The sequence below is a fragment of the Podarcis liolepis genome (assembly GCF_965112155.1).
Source record: "Podarcis liolepis genome assembly, chromosome: 10".
NCBI classification, from domain to species: domain Eukaryota; kingdom Metazoa; phylum Chordata; class Lepidosauria; order Squamata; family Lacertidae; genus Podarcis; species Podarcis liolepis.
Window position 1 is genome coordinate 14962933 of NC_139562.1, and position 14353 is coordinate 14977285.

A 14353-nucleotide genomic window follows, 5' to 3' on the forward strand; every position below is an offset into this window, starting at 1 on the left:
TGGTGCCAAAGAGGGGATCGCCCACACAATAGTGGGAATAAGATGGGGGAACCCTATGAGCTCCTTGGAGAAAAGCTGGGTTACAGGCAGCAAAATACACAATTTCCCATATGTACGGTGAAAAGGAGTATTCACATTGTTGGGGACTCTGCAAATCCCATAGCTACTGGTCTAGGGGAAAATGATCAGTTCCATTGCCCTACTGCTTAGATGGAAACTAACGCTGCAGAAGCCATGATTCCTCATGGTGCTTCATACATAGGTATGCATATATGTTTAAGGGAAACAATTGTTCTGGCAACCACAACAAGAAGAGGGAAGAAAAAAATGCAGAAATGCAGAGGCCTTATCTACCTGTAGTCAATCTATGGAGGATGCAAAGCCATAAAAATGAGTTTTCTCCAGTTAAACATATGCAATGTCTGGCTTTGCTAATCTCTCCTAAGGTTTACCAGCTTCCTTCTATCTGCTTCCCCTTTTATACTATGGGCTACATTGCACATATCTTAGTTTTAAGGACAATTTTTTTCTTTCCCAGTATACAACTTAATAACCATGAAATCCTCCTTCAGAATTATGGTGTGGTGAACTAGTTTTATGGAACAGTTGGCCATCTGAGGCCAATACATGACCTGTTCAATTAATTATATATTTTCAAATTGGCCAAAAGCTCCAGTCCATTTGATTCATTTCCACCTTATTATAGCTTCATGCGAAGGCAGTGCACTGGGAATGCTTGCAGGTAAGTGTGTGGGGGGTGTGGGGGTGTGGAAAAAAAAACCTGAGGGTGACTAAGAATAGTTTTTGTGTGAGAGGAGTAAAACAAATTTCTGTGCTAGTTAGCAGCTTAGAGGGTGTCATGTTCTTTCATTCTAAGTCTCACACCTTGCTCCCATTGGTGGATCTTGGGATTCTAGTAAAACACAAAGTAGATTCCACAAGGCTGAACACTGCCTTCCCCTGCTGTACAGCCCCAGGCATTTAAAGTGCTTTTAAGGGAGTTGTTTAGAACACTGAAAACTGAATTGAGGCTATGCAGAGGCAGGATAAAGACAGTTGCAATATTGCTATTATTTCTTAAAAGGGATGCATTATCTGCTACTTGCCTTGAGGCAACTGCTAATCACCATAGGCAACCAAGTGAGAGTGACAATTTGCAGGCTTAGATAGGAGAGGGAGTACCTAATTTCTACTATTTATATTTGTGCTCCTGAATTTGACTTCCTTTCATTACATTGCCCTAAGTACTGTGCTTTAAAGGTTTAATATCCTAGCAGTATGTTCAAAGAGAATGGAATTTATTTGTTCCAAAGCAGTAAATAATGACATAAGCCCCGCCGTCTCTCTTTTACAAATTAACTTCAAACAAAGCCATCATTTCTAAGTATATGACCTGTGTTAACAATTTCATCCATATTTAACTAACAATATGTTCTCCCTGATCAAGAGGATTTTGCTCCTGCCAGTTAATAATGTTTTGTAAATAGCTTCTGCTGTTATAAAACTCCTACAATGGAATGAGTTTGTTTGGGAATATAGCCAATGTAATGATACCATGACAAAACCTTTAAAAAGAATTCAAATTGGGATAGATTCATGGTTCCTATGCCTGTTTACATTGAAAACAAAACCATTTAATGCAAACATGTGATGAAATGTAAAATATTCCACTCCTACCCCTTCTTTCTGGGAATACTCGATTCATACTATTATATACCTTAAGTGGTACACATTTAGCACTGTGTCCTAGAATGAACATAATGTTTCTGATCACATAATCATGGTTTGGAGAATGGGACTGCGCTGTGCACTTGTGCTTTTCCTCCTTCCCCCTCACACATTAATTTACTTTTTCAAAGTCAACAATAGTGCAGAGTTATGCTTTTTATTCATAGATCCCAATTTTCCATGTATGGGTTGTCCCCCCCCCCCAAATGTCATTATCGAATTTTGTTTATATGCATGCATACCCTTCCTTAAGCTACGTATACTTTGCCATGTGTAACACATAAATTAAAACCCCACTAAAACTGGGAGGAAAACTTAACATGGTTACAGCTGGAGGAGGAAGCTGGGAGGTACAATAAAAATGTGTAAAATGGGTTAAGAAATACATTCTAAAAATCTCAGGGCACCTCTGTGCAGACTTAGTTTTATAAAAAAATTAAATAGCCATAGCTCTATTTGAGTGACTATTGGATCCAGGATAAAGGATACCCATCACCATGTTAAAGAACATTAAGCCAACTAAGTTCCGACGTGCGGAGGTCAAAATAAAGCCAAATCAAGTAATATCCCAAGAAAATGACCAATATAACTCAAACTGTTGTCTTCTCCTCAGGTGCAATCGTAACTGAAGTTTGAAATCTCAAACACTTCTTAGCGCCTTTCATTACCTCATCAAAGTGATATTTCAAGTACAAGTCACATTTAAAGAAGTGGGGACAGGCAATGTTTTGCTTGACCTATCACATGTGACTGCTCTTCCCAAAGCAAACAATGGAACCAGAGTCTTTGCTCAAGTTGGGAGCTGGGAGTTAGAGAAGAAGGTGGGATACTGTGGTGCCACTTCTAGATACTCAAGTGGAATGCTGGAGTGCAATATTTTATAATAAAAAAACTGAGCAACGAGGACTAGGCACTGCTGTTCAGATTCCTGCCAAGGGTTTGCTGTCATGCAGAACCACAATTTCACATCTTAATACTACTTAGTGGTGTCAATCATTTAGTCACAGCATTAAAACTCTCTAAACAAGTATTGGAAATGCACTGTTGGTATTGTAAAACTTCAACTTTTAACACATCTACAGTATAAAAAGACACATGCCTGCTTTGAACATTACGATCAGCCAAGCCATGACTTCACACATATGTGCATATTCTGGGGGAAGAAGTCTGCAGCTGTTTTGCTCATCCACGGTCGTTTTGCTGATGCATCAAACTGAGCCTAATTGAGTTTGTGGTTTAGGCTTCCCGTACAAACAATAAGCTGTAAACCATGGGATGAACCCTGGTTACAGTTCATACTTAATCCAGGCAGAAGTAAACCACAAGCCTCGGTCTTGATGGCACCCTAAGACAAACTATGGCCTAGATCAGTGTAGCTGAGGAACGAAGAAGCTGCAACCTTCCTTTCGGGAGTCTGCACATTTGTGCTTGGACTTCACTCAGTTTAGCATGATGTGTGAGCCAAGCCATTGCTTGTAATTTGAAAGAGACCTAATGACTGCATTTTGATGATCATATCTTGGCTTAATTAACAGAGTTATGGAAAAAACCTTGTGCACCAACATACTGTCACACTACTCCTCCCTTCACAGGTGCTGGGAAACGAGTCAAGAATGATGGTTTTTGGCTTCTGAACAAGCAAGGGTATGAAACCATATTTTAAAGATGGCTTCTGAATTCTGGCTTATTTGGAACCCACTAACCATATTTCAGCTATAGCATGAAATTACAGATAACTGATTGCTCCCTGACTTGCTTTCTCACTCACACAAAGGGAGGGGGAAAAGCTTCTTTGTGTGAGGGAATTAGATTTATTCATACATTGGTTTATTAAACTTAGTTGATCAACAGTATTTTCTGCTACAAAAATATAAGGAAAATGGCTATTCAACATTTTAATCATTGCCTTGCTGAACTGAGAGAGGAGTGTAAATAAGTTTGCAACAGAGCTATGCAACTTAAAACACTTTTTTAAAAACAAACAAACAAATGTTGTAACCCATCCTGGGACCTGCTGGTGAACAGCAGGTAATAAATTTAATGTTGATGATAGTGATGATGATAATAATAAGCTCAGCATGGAAATGCATGATTTTCATGGAAGAAGTCCAACTCCCAGCATCATCAGCAAGTTTGTGAAATACTTATGAGACCATGAAGAGCTCCTAACCGAGCTACTGGTATTAAGATGAGATACAAGAAGAAGAAGAAGAGTTTGGACTTGATATCCCGCCTTTCACTTCCCTTAAGGAATCTCAAAGTGGCTAACAATCTCCTTTCCCTTCCTCCCCCACAACAAACACTCTGTGAGGTGAGTGAGGCTGAGAGACTGCAGAGAAGTGTGACTAGCCCAAGGTCACCCAGCAGCTGCATGTGGAGGAGCGGGGAAGTAAACCCGATTCACCAGATTACGAGTCCACCACTCTTAACCACTACACCATGCTGGCTTAATAGTTTAATAGTTGCAACAGGGAAAGTCTTCTGATGACTGGTTCCACTTTTGCTTCTTAATGAAAGAAAGAAATCTAGAATGAAGAGTGGGACAGAGCAGTAGATAAACAGGGAATCGACCAGGGATATCCAAAGTTGTGCTCTCCAGATAAACTATAACTCCTATCAGCCCCAATCAGAATGGGCCAATAATCAAGGATGATGGAAGCTTTAGTCCAGTAACATCTGGAGGGCACCTTGTTGTTTGAAGGCAGCCCTGTTTAGGGAAGCTTTTATTGTTTAACAGACCACTGTATTTTAACATTTTGTTGGAAGCCGCCCAGAGTGGCTAGGGAAACCCAGCCAGACGGGCGGGGTATAAATAATAATTTATTATTATTATTATTATTGTCTGCCCTTGGAACAGCCATTCTGCGAAAAATGCCCAACTTTTTACATATGATTGTTACCAGAAGTCTATAGGACTTTAGGACAGAGTGCAATATAAATCAAAATAAATTTAAGTTCTAGATAGGCCTTGAGATGCTATTTGAAATCCTATATTTTAGCAACAGAGGTAATATATCATTTCAGGAATCATTTCAGGATGATTCATTTCAGGAATCATTTCAGGATCATTTCAGGAATCCTTTGGCGCTTCAACTAAGATTTTACTGCAGCATTAAACAGGGTCACAGTATACACTGAGACTAAGAAGTCAGGATTGGCAAATAATTCTGAAATTACTTACCCTCTTGTTTCTTCATCTTGCCCCTTTCCTCTCTGTATTTTAATCCATTGTTCCAGCTGAAGCATTGAATTAGTTCTCTGTATAACACGTTCAGATTCTATGTGTGAGTGAATGGTGTTGTGATGGATTCCATCTCCAGAGTCTGCTAGAATAAGGTTGACAGCTTTCTCTGACCCATTTAAATGAATTGGCCTGTAGTGTCCTGATGGAACTGTGTTTGCTGGCAAAGTCCCATACTCTGACCCCAAAGGATTCAGTTTTACGCTGTTGATTTTTGTTAAAGGTCTATCACGCCCAACTTTTTGAAATCCATATTTTTCTGCTTCTAAGGCCTTTTTGTCTTCCATTTTGCTCACTTCTTTGTTCCGCTGATTATTCTGTGCCTCTGGTTTAATTAGCACTCTGTGGTTTGCAATATTATTCACTTCACGAGGTGGTGTGTTTTCAGCAGTCATCTTGTCTGCTCTAAAAAAGGAAGAAATACACACTGGAGAACAACTTCACTAGAAATATGCCGAAACAGGTACACTTGGGTGTGTTTAGTAAGCAGCATGCAATTTCTTCAGTCTTAGAATCATAGAGTTGGAAGGGATCCTGAGGGTCATCTAATCCAAACTCTTGCAACTTATGCAGCACTTACAAGATAGACAACCATATAGGGTACAAGATTACAGACCTCAACAAAAGTACTGAACTTTGAACCCACACTGATATATATTGTACTCTCTTAACAAAGGAAAGAAGTGAAGAGAACAAGGGATGATCCTGAACACTCTTTTGCCTAAGCATGATGAGAGATCAGGACCTCTACTACCCATTACTGAGCTCCTGCCCAGCTCTATACTTGCTGGATGTCCAGACATGAGCATCAACTCCCCACGTCTATAGCATCCTTTACAAGTTACTTGCATGAAGGGGCAATGTTCATAGAGAGGGGCATGAGGATCCACCATTGGCCCTATCCCAATAATGAGCAGCCTGCCCCAACCTTGCCCTTGATGTCCATGCATTAGGCACAAACATTTTCAACAGAAAAGCCTACATGAATAAATCTCTATGTGTATGACCAGGACTCCAACTCCCATGCATATAGACATCTATGTCAGGGGTGGGGCCAACAGCACACTCCTGTTGCCCCGAGCATTTCTATATATTATGTGAGAGGAGCTTATATGCAATACACATGCAACACACAATCTCACACTGTGCAATCAACATCACATAACATGATATTATATGCCTTGGATTTTGACAAAATGAATCCAGAAGGGCTCCTATATTTAACATATGGGATAGGGCATGCCAGTGTTTAATATTTATTTATTACATTTGTATGCTGCACAATAGATCAAGGATTGTATCCAATGCTGGATATCACCAGAATTGATAGAACTGACATGACTTCCCATTCCCCTTCTTTCCCCGTGCATCCCCAATATGTGATCTAGCGAGTCCTGCAACACCCTGGAGAAGATTTTCAGGGTGTGTAGGGGTAGATTGCTAAGTTCTGTTGCAGACATGGAAGTCTCTTGTATGAACAGAATTGCAGCATTGGATGAAACCCTAGAAAGCAACACCAAAGATCAAGAACAGAAATCTCAGCAACAGACTGAACACAGCAGAGATAAAGTAATTGGTGATATCCCATGCTAGTCATAATTCATTCCAAATAACATTATTGTACTAGCCATTGGCCATGCCAAATCTGAATCAAAAATAAATACAAGCAAAAGGAGTGTTGCGTCACAAATAATGGCCTCTATTTAGATCTCTGTGTCTCCCTTACAGTTCACTGCTATATTGTCCAGGGTCTTCTTTCTGATCTTTTTGGCCGCCAAAGCAAAAAGGGTGACTTTATGAGTCAATGAAGCATTTATATAGCTAAGAAACCACAGAATCTTCTCTACTGGGGAGAGACATATTTCCTGTGCGGATGGTAAGGTGAGAAACTGCCTCCTGAGTCAAATGTATAGTGGGCAATATAGTAAACAGTGCAACCTGTGGTTGCCCACATATACAGAGTCTGTCTTCGTATGGCACCCTGTTATATTGTCCATCAAGGACTGCAGAGGGCATAGCTTGAAAATGCAGCTCAGTAAAAGCAAATCTAGGGACGCAGGTGGCGCTGTGGGTAAAACCTCAGCGCCTAGGACTTGCCGATCGTCAGGTCGGTGGTTTGAATCCCCGCGGCGGGGTGCGCTCCCGTCGCTCGGTCCCAGCGCCTGCCAACCTAGCAGTTCGAAAGCACCCCTGGGTGCAAGTAGATAAATAGGGACCGCTTACTAGCGGGAAGGTAAACGGCGTTTCCGTGTGCTGCGCTGGCTCGCCAGATGCAGCTTGTCACGCTGGCCACGTGACCCGGAAGTGTCTTCGGACAGCGCTGGCCCCCGGCCTCTTAAGTGAGATGGGCGCACAACCCCAGAGTCGGACACGACTGGCCCGTACGGGCAGGGGTACCTTTACCTTTACCTTAAAAGCAAATCTAAGTGAGGTTGGCCAGACATTGGGCAGTTTTTAGAAGGGGAATAGTCATAATTCAGAACAGACTCATTGACATCAGTGGTCTTAAGCCTACTGATTTCTATGGGTCTACTCGATCACTTATGTTGGACATCACCCACTGTCTTAGAGATGCAGCACTAGAAGAAACTACTACTACTTAAATTCTGTGTTTGATATAACTATTAACACAGGGAACAGCCCCAACTGCAGTATTCAATCTGACAGCTATGAAAGGGGATAAAAATTTGAAGGCAAAATTTTCAGACTTCATAGTGTTGAAAAAGCGCACTTTGACTTCTTTTTAGCACTTAAAGCCTCTGAAATCCTCATTAATTTCAAGCCATCTTTTGTGATGGAGCAATATACAGAGCTGTCTAGCTCCTGGACCTCCTGTGCTAGACATTCAGTAGATAAAGGGAAATATTATCCTATTTTAAACTTTACATGGTCACTGATATCATCAATTTGCTTCATTTGGCAAGTTTCATGTCAGTTATTCATCTTTGGGAAAACACTTGTGGCTTCTATAATTACAGTGGGGAAAATATCTGCTGACTTGAACTGTGGTGTAAAATAATTGTATTTATCAGAAACAGTAACAGCTGCACTGTTAGCATATTTACCCTGAATTTACCCATTCAGATGTTGGCAGATCCACCGCTCTTATTAAATTTTAGAGGCTTGCTTTTGCCACCATCCCACTTTTTCTTTCATTCTCGTCTTCCAACTAGTATACTGCATTTAAGTAGGCCAATCCTCTCTCCAGTCCCAGTCCCACAACCTGCTGAGTTCTCCCTCTCTCCCACCAATCTATTTTACTCACATACATTGTGTCAGCTGGCTCCTCCTTTCTGCTTAAAATTTCAATCTTGTTCTTACTTTTGAAACACCTTCCTCCTCCTAAGAAATCCTGCATTCAGCTCCTGATTTCATCTCCTTTACATTTTGGTCATGTTCTTATCTTCCAAGTCTGTTCTGCCTGTTCTTTATATCTTATTTCACTTTCACTCCTTCCCCTTGAGATCTAGGACACTGCCCTTTTTCTGGTTCTCCTGTTATAACTGCTAATTGTTGTCCTGTCCCTTTTCATCTTTCCCAATCTCCGTAGGAATCCATCAGAGCTCTCAACAATTTTCATATCTGCTAAAGTTTCAGCTACCATCTTCAAGTGGATTACGTTTTTCCTAAACTAATCTCTCACCTTGCCCAATCCCACTGAATTGTCAAGTCAACTGTTCTTCCTAGCTGCCTCACTGACATTTCAAAAATAATATGGGTATGAAGACAAGTATATTTATGCCCCAACTCTCTCCTCTCCTGTTACCACTGTTATTTCCACTTCTCATTCACTGCGGGGGGGGGGGGCATCTTTACCTGTCACCAGATACATTCTCCCACTTCATTACTGGCCAAAGTTAATCTCTAACGAATTGTTTTCAAATGTCCTGCCTTCAATTAACCCTTTTCACACAGACTCATTCATCTATTGAGAAATGCTGGTGGCAAGGATTTGCTGGTGATTTTAACCTAATTAGCACCACACTCTCTACCCCCCCCCCATATTGCCTATTCTAGCAAGCCTGTCTGTTGGTAGGTCTGCTTAATTTCTTAGGTACTCTTGCCTCCCCCAAATATTAAGGGAACATTATCATTCATCTAGCCTTACCAAGAAGCACCATGGATTCTGACCACATGGAATCTCTCTCCCACCTTACTTCCAGTTTGAAATGCTAACCTTACTGCAGTGCAACACTTTACTCACCATCAACACAACTTCATTCACGCTTTTCTAACTGGCTTTTTTCAAGCTTTTTCTTTTACAGCCTGAGGAGTCTTATTGGTCCAAGTTACTGGGGAGGGCGGGGTGAATGCCCACTGCCAATGCTATGGTTTTTTTAGAGTAGGTAGGGAGGACTTGAGTTTCCAAACAAATTAAATTCTCTTCCCCTAAACTTTCCAATGCCTAGGTGATGATTTATTTGTTTATACAGTGCTATATCATGTAAATATCAAAACAATGTATAACAGTATCTATACATAATAAGAACACACAGATATTAAAAATCAAAGATCATGATTTGCTTAAAGCTGTCAGGTAACCAATGGTAACCAGTGTTCTATTCCATTTTGAAGCATTTTGAAATAATCCCCACCCCAAAAGGATTCATGGAACAAGCCCCTGTTTGGGGACCCTGATTTTATCTCATCTTAAAGTCAACTATCTAAGCAATCCTAGACATTTACAGTCTTATACAGAATTCAAATTACCATTTCTTTTATACATCATATGGGCTTGATTCCTTTTAAAGCAACTCTTTTTAAATCACAATACTGTCTTTTGTTCTTCATCTATCTGCCTACTCATGCCTAAAACATTGATATCATTCTTTCTCCATGAATGAGACTTGGGTCACAACCACAACTTTCCTGCAACTACAAATTACAGGAGGGGATCAGTAATGGAAAACAAGCTCTGAGTCATGGAAGGCTGTCTGCTCGTAGCCTTTTCATTGAGAAACCCCAGTTTCACCAGAAAAGGATTTCAAAACTATAGGTCTAAATTCTAGATTGCTGCAGCCTATTCCTTGTGGGACTTGCCCCCCTGTCATCATCTTTTCCTTAAACCGAATTTCAAAAGACATCTGCTAAAATCATGTATTTTCTGCTGTTATGCTCATGTCATTCTGATGCTTCCTTCAAAGCCTGAAGTCCTAGCATGCATTACACTCCCCCTTTCCTCCACTGACGGTATGTCCCTTTATTCTTTATTCCATTCTTAATGGAATAAAGTTTTAGGATACAGTCAATCTGGGAAAGCAGTGAGATTTCAATAATAATACAACTTGCTGGTAGAAGATAGTGTTTGATAGTTTACTTGCATATGACGCAAAAATTGCCAAAAATTATAGGCAGTGAATTTGGGATATCATTTATTGATATTTCAGCACAACATTGAAAGTTGTTGTAGGAAAGCTTAATTTAACTGATAAAGGAAAAGCAACAGTGTTTTGGAAAATGCCAGTGCATTCTTACGAGTGACCTAAATTAGGGAAATAATCAAAGTTGTAACCACATGGGAGCTTGTTCCATCGTTTGAGTGACAAGTTTAAATGGGCTTTTGCTTATTTAAAACAGTTAGGATTAATTATTCTCAATAGACCCCTCGGGACATTATTAAACCTGAGTCTACTTATAACAGAAAAAACTCCACCAGACCTCGATCTGTGAGACTACTTACAATTAAGTCTCTAAGGCCAAATAGCTTCAATAACATGTGTATTATATATATTCATTGCTACTGAGCAGAGATCTAGAAAATATATTATATTGCTAAAGATGCACAGAAAGATAAGAATAAAAGGAGAACCTTCCTAGTTCAGGCTAAAGGCCTTCTTCTAGAGCCCAGTCCACAATGGACAACCAGATGCCCATGGGAAGCCCACAAGCAGGATCTGAGTGCAACAAGACTTTCTGTACACAGCGACTGGTATTCAGAAGAATACTGCCAATGGCAGTGGAGGCAGAACATACTAGCCATTATGGCTAGTAGTCACTGGTAGCCTTGTCCTCCAAGAACCTGTCTAATGCCCCTTAAAACTGTCCAAGTTGGTGGCCATCACTACATCTTGGAGGGGCAAATTCCATGTGCTGTGTGAAGTACTTTCTTTTATTTGTCCTGAATCTTCTAATATGCAGCTTCACTGGATGTCCCCAAGTTTTACTACTATGAGCGAGAGAGAAACCTTTCCACTTTCTCCAGACAGAATCAGAAAGGCAAGAGGTCATACATGACACATTTCCTATGAAATGTTGTTTCACCAGCAAATGTTCAGGCTGTTGTTTTTTGGCATGAAAAAAGGGAATAGGAAAAGAGGCAAGTTGCAGCTTCTCTCCTCCCCAAGCACCATTTTCAGTTATGGCTCATTCAAGATGGCTTCAAATTAGTGTAGTCAGCAGAATGTAACCCAATTTTCAGTATGCTCTAATTCTAACATGGGGAGAACTACCTATTTCAACTATTAAAAATGCAGTACACTAAGCCTACAATTTACGTGAAGATTACGCTTCAGGGATTGAGCCGAAATCCAAAATCATGAAAAGTCAAAACACATTGGGTTCAATGGTAGGTGGGATTGCTTAAGGCATTTTCTCCAGAACTATTAACTATTTTTAATTTATTGTTTGAATTTTTTGAATGGGGTAGGTTAAAGGTTTCAACTATCTGGTCCTGCACATTTCCAATTCCACAGGCTCTTGTCCTCAAGCCATGGAGGACTTCAGCCCACAGAAACCTTTATATTTATAATTAAAAGTCTTGTTTTTACAAGCTAAAATCATGTGAGCAATGCAATGGATGAGGTATAATGTACTACAATAGCCATGGGAAGTTACCCCATCATTAACTCTTTATCAGCTTATTGTAAAGCGTTAATGCTACATAAAATCATTCTATAATACAGTACTATGGGTCATTCAAATCAGCTTATCACCTCTTACAATTCATCATCTCATTATTGACACAATGGAGTCAAACTCTAACTATGTAAGCCACAAATTGTGCTGCTCAGTTGGATGTACACTTGTCTGCTTCCCCAGCTCCAGTAAATACTTTTGAACAAGTGCTGCCTGCTCATACAAGTCTCTTGAAAAGCACTGGACCTTGATCGAGATGGAGGGAAAAGCCCATTGTTCCAAGTATGCTAGGAAGTTTTCAAAAGCTGGAGATGTAGTAACACACCCCTAAACATGACCTTGAAGGTTCACATAGGGGAGTCATCTTTTAACTGAAAAATGTAATTCTAAAATGTTGATGCCTGACAAAGCAATTAAGTATCTATCAGAATTAGCATGACTCATTTATCGAGACATAGCTACACAAGACAGAAAGATAAAAGTCTGGTAGTATAAACTAACACAGATGCTACAGCACTGTCAACCTGTGTTACCTTTTCACAGGCTCTGTCTGTACAAGAGCTGCATCTATCATGGCTTTCATCCATAACTCCATTTCCTTCCCTGTATCTGTGCAGAAATAATAGGTCCTCATGTTTGGATGAGCTGCCTGATTGGAAATGACATGGTCATTGTGGTGGGGGAAGTTACGATAGTCTGTAAGGGAGCGAGAAGAAAACAAATAGAAGAATATTACTGGTTTCCTTAATAAGTAATTCATTGGTTTTAAGATTTATTCAGGCTGCCTCTAGAAACTCATCACACGGTAACTAATACAATGTTATTCAACATCATGCTCATCTTTTGCGGCAATTATACTAGGGGAAAAACATATCAGAATTAAATTTGTAAGCCTTGTTGTTTCACTGTGCACCTGCTGCGCTTCCAAGTGATTTCTACGAATTACAGAATAAAAATTCACTGTTGGCATCTGAGAAGCACGGATTATAGAAATATATTAGCTCAGGTGCTTGGGAGTCAGGACAAAATAGCAGGTTCTAAATTATGTACTCACCCATTAAAACATGCAGTGCAGTTTAGTGTACTCATCATCAACAGGAGCCCAAAGAAGTTCAAATCCAAGAAACAAAATGTAAAGTTAGGCGAGTTTGTTTAACAGAAGAGCAGCTACAATTCATCCAGCATACATTAAATAAAATAAACCTTGTAAAAATGAAATTAGTGTTCAAGGGCACAACTTAAAGCTGCTATTAATTACTTTGGTCATGTCCAAGTTGGCAAGTAACTAGCAAATGCTCACAGAACTATAGATTACAAGCAAAATCTTTTAAGCAGCCCTTCTACAAAAATAGAGGCACAGTGGGCAAGTAGTAAACTATGCCTCGGAAGGTAGATTAGACTTCATATAGTGAGAAGATGGCCCATGAGTTTCATTCGTATCTGGTGTCACTTGCATGCCCAATTGTTCCATGGAGACTCAAAAAGCTCCCAGAGAGCAGAGAAAGGAAGATATCAATGAACGGGATGCTAAGGCAGTGAGATAACTGAATTCCATTGAGACACGCCAACATGGCAGAGGATATAAGGTTGCCTGCAGACATATACATTTCTCCAGGGAATGAGGGGACTTCTAGTACTGTTAAGGCTACAACCATCCAGTTTCAGGTGGGTTACAAAGAAATCCAAAAGAAGGTAGAAACAGAGGGTGAACAAACCTTCTCTAAAAGGGTAACACAAGGATGGGAAGACGTGTGTGCACATATTTAGGGCTTCAAGTGATAGATTTCAATACTGACAAAAATGACCCAGTACAACTTCTAGATCGTGGAGGTTGCTGATGGAAGAAGCTGCAAAAATGTGATTATGTGTAGGCATCATCTTGAGACACAAAATTGACTGAACTGCTCATTTCCTACACCATCAAAGAAGAGTACACCTAAACTAAAGAAGCAGGATCTTTGAAACAAAAAGCTGTAAAATATGCAGTCACATTGGAGGAGCCACTAATGTTGATAACACTAAATAGTGAAATTTACTGCCTTTACAAATGATGGTTTGTTCTTGTAGCTCTCTAGATAATAAATTATGATATTGGGGTAGTCTTCAATCTGTGGCAGCTTTTGCCTAACCTGAAATCAACAGTGAATGTGTTCACAATCATGGTTTCTTGATCACCTGCACACCACAGACCACCGGATAAATAATATTCTTACCTTAAAAGCATATTTGCGATTGATGTGATCTTCAGAAGAAAGCATAGATATCTGAAAGCTGGGAAGAAGTATGCTCCCCAATATTCCCTCTTCTTTTTCATCTAGGAATAACATAAAAATGGTTGACTAAGCTAGCAAACTGCTGCTGCACTGTATTCTAGAACACTGAAACAGACATTTGCACTTAAAACTTTTTCCAGATGCTTAAAATTATTGTGGAGGAAATTCAGGGCAAATTCAGCGACTCCACCATTTTAGAACAACAAGCTTCCAAATTTCATAACAGGTCTTTAGGGAGCCAAAGACCATGCCTTTG

At 40.0% G+C, this 14353-nt stretch overlaps 1 protein-coding gene across 41 annotated transcripts in view; it reads right to left on the reverse strand.

The window, feature by feature from the left end:
• PLEKHA5 (pleckstrin homology domain containing A5) overlaps positions 1-14353 on the reverse strand; it is a 173957-nt gene that overhangs the window by 35847 nt on the left and 123757 nt on the right. For 39 of the 41 annotated variants that reach the window (XR_014516109.1, XR_014516110.1, XR_014516111.1 and 36 more), the window contains 3 exons: positions 14038-14138; positions 12358-12473; positions 4910-5374 (listed from right to left, as the gene is read on the reverse strand). Coding sequence is in view for 36 of the 41 variants with exons in the window: in XM_083460949.1 (XP_083317075.1) it covers positions 4910-5374; positions 12358-12473; positions 14038-14138 (682 nt within the window). In the remaining 5 variants the exon portion in view is untranslated. Of the gene's footprint in view, positions 1-4909; positions 5375-12357; positions 12521-12878; positions 14139-14353 lie in introns of all 41 variants that reach the window. The other 2 variants (XM_083460960.1, XM_083460961.1) reach the window with 1 other exon arrangement.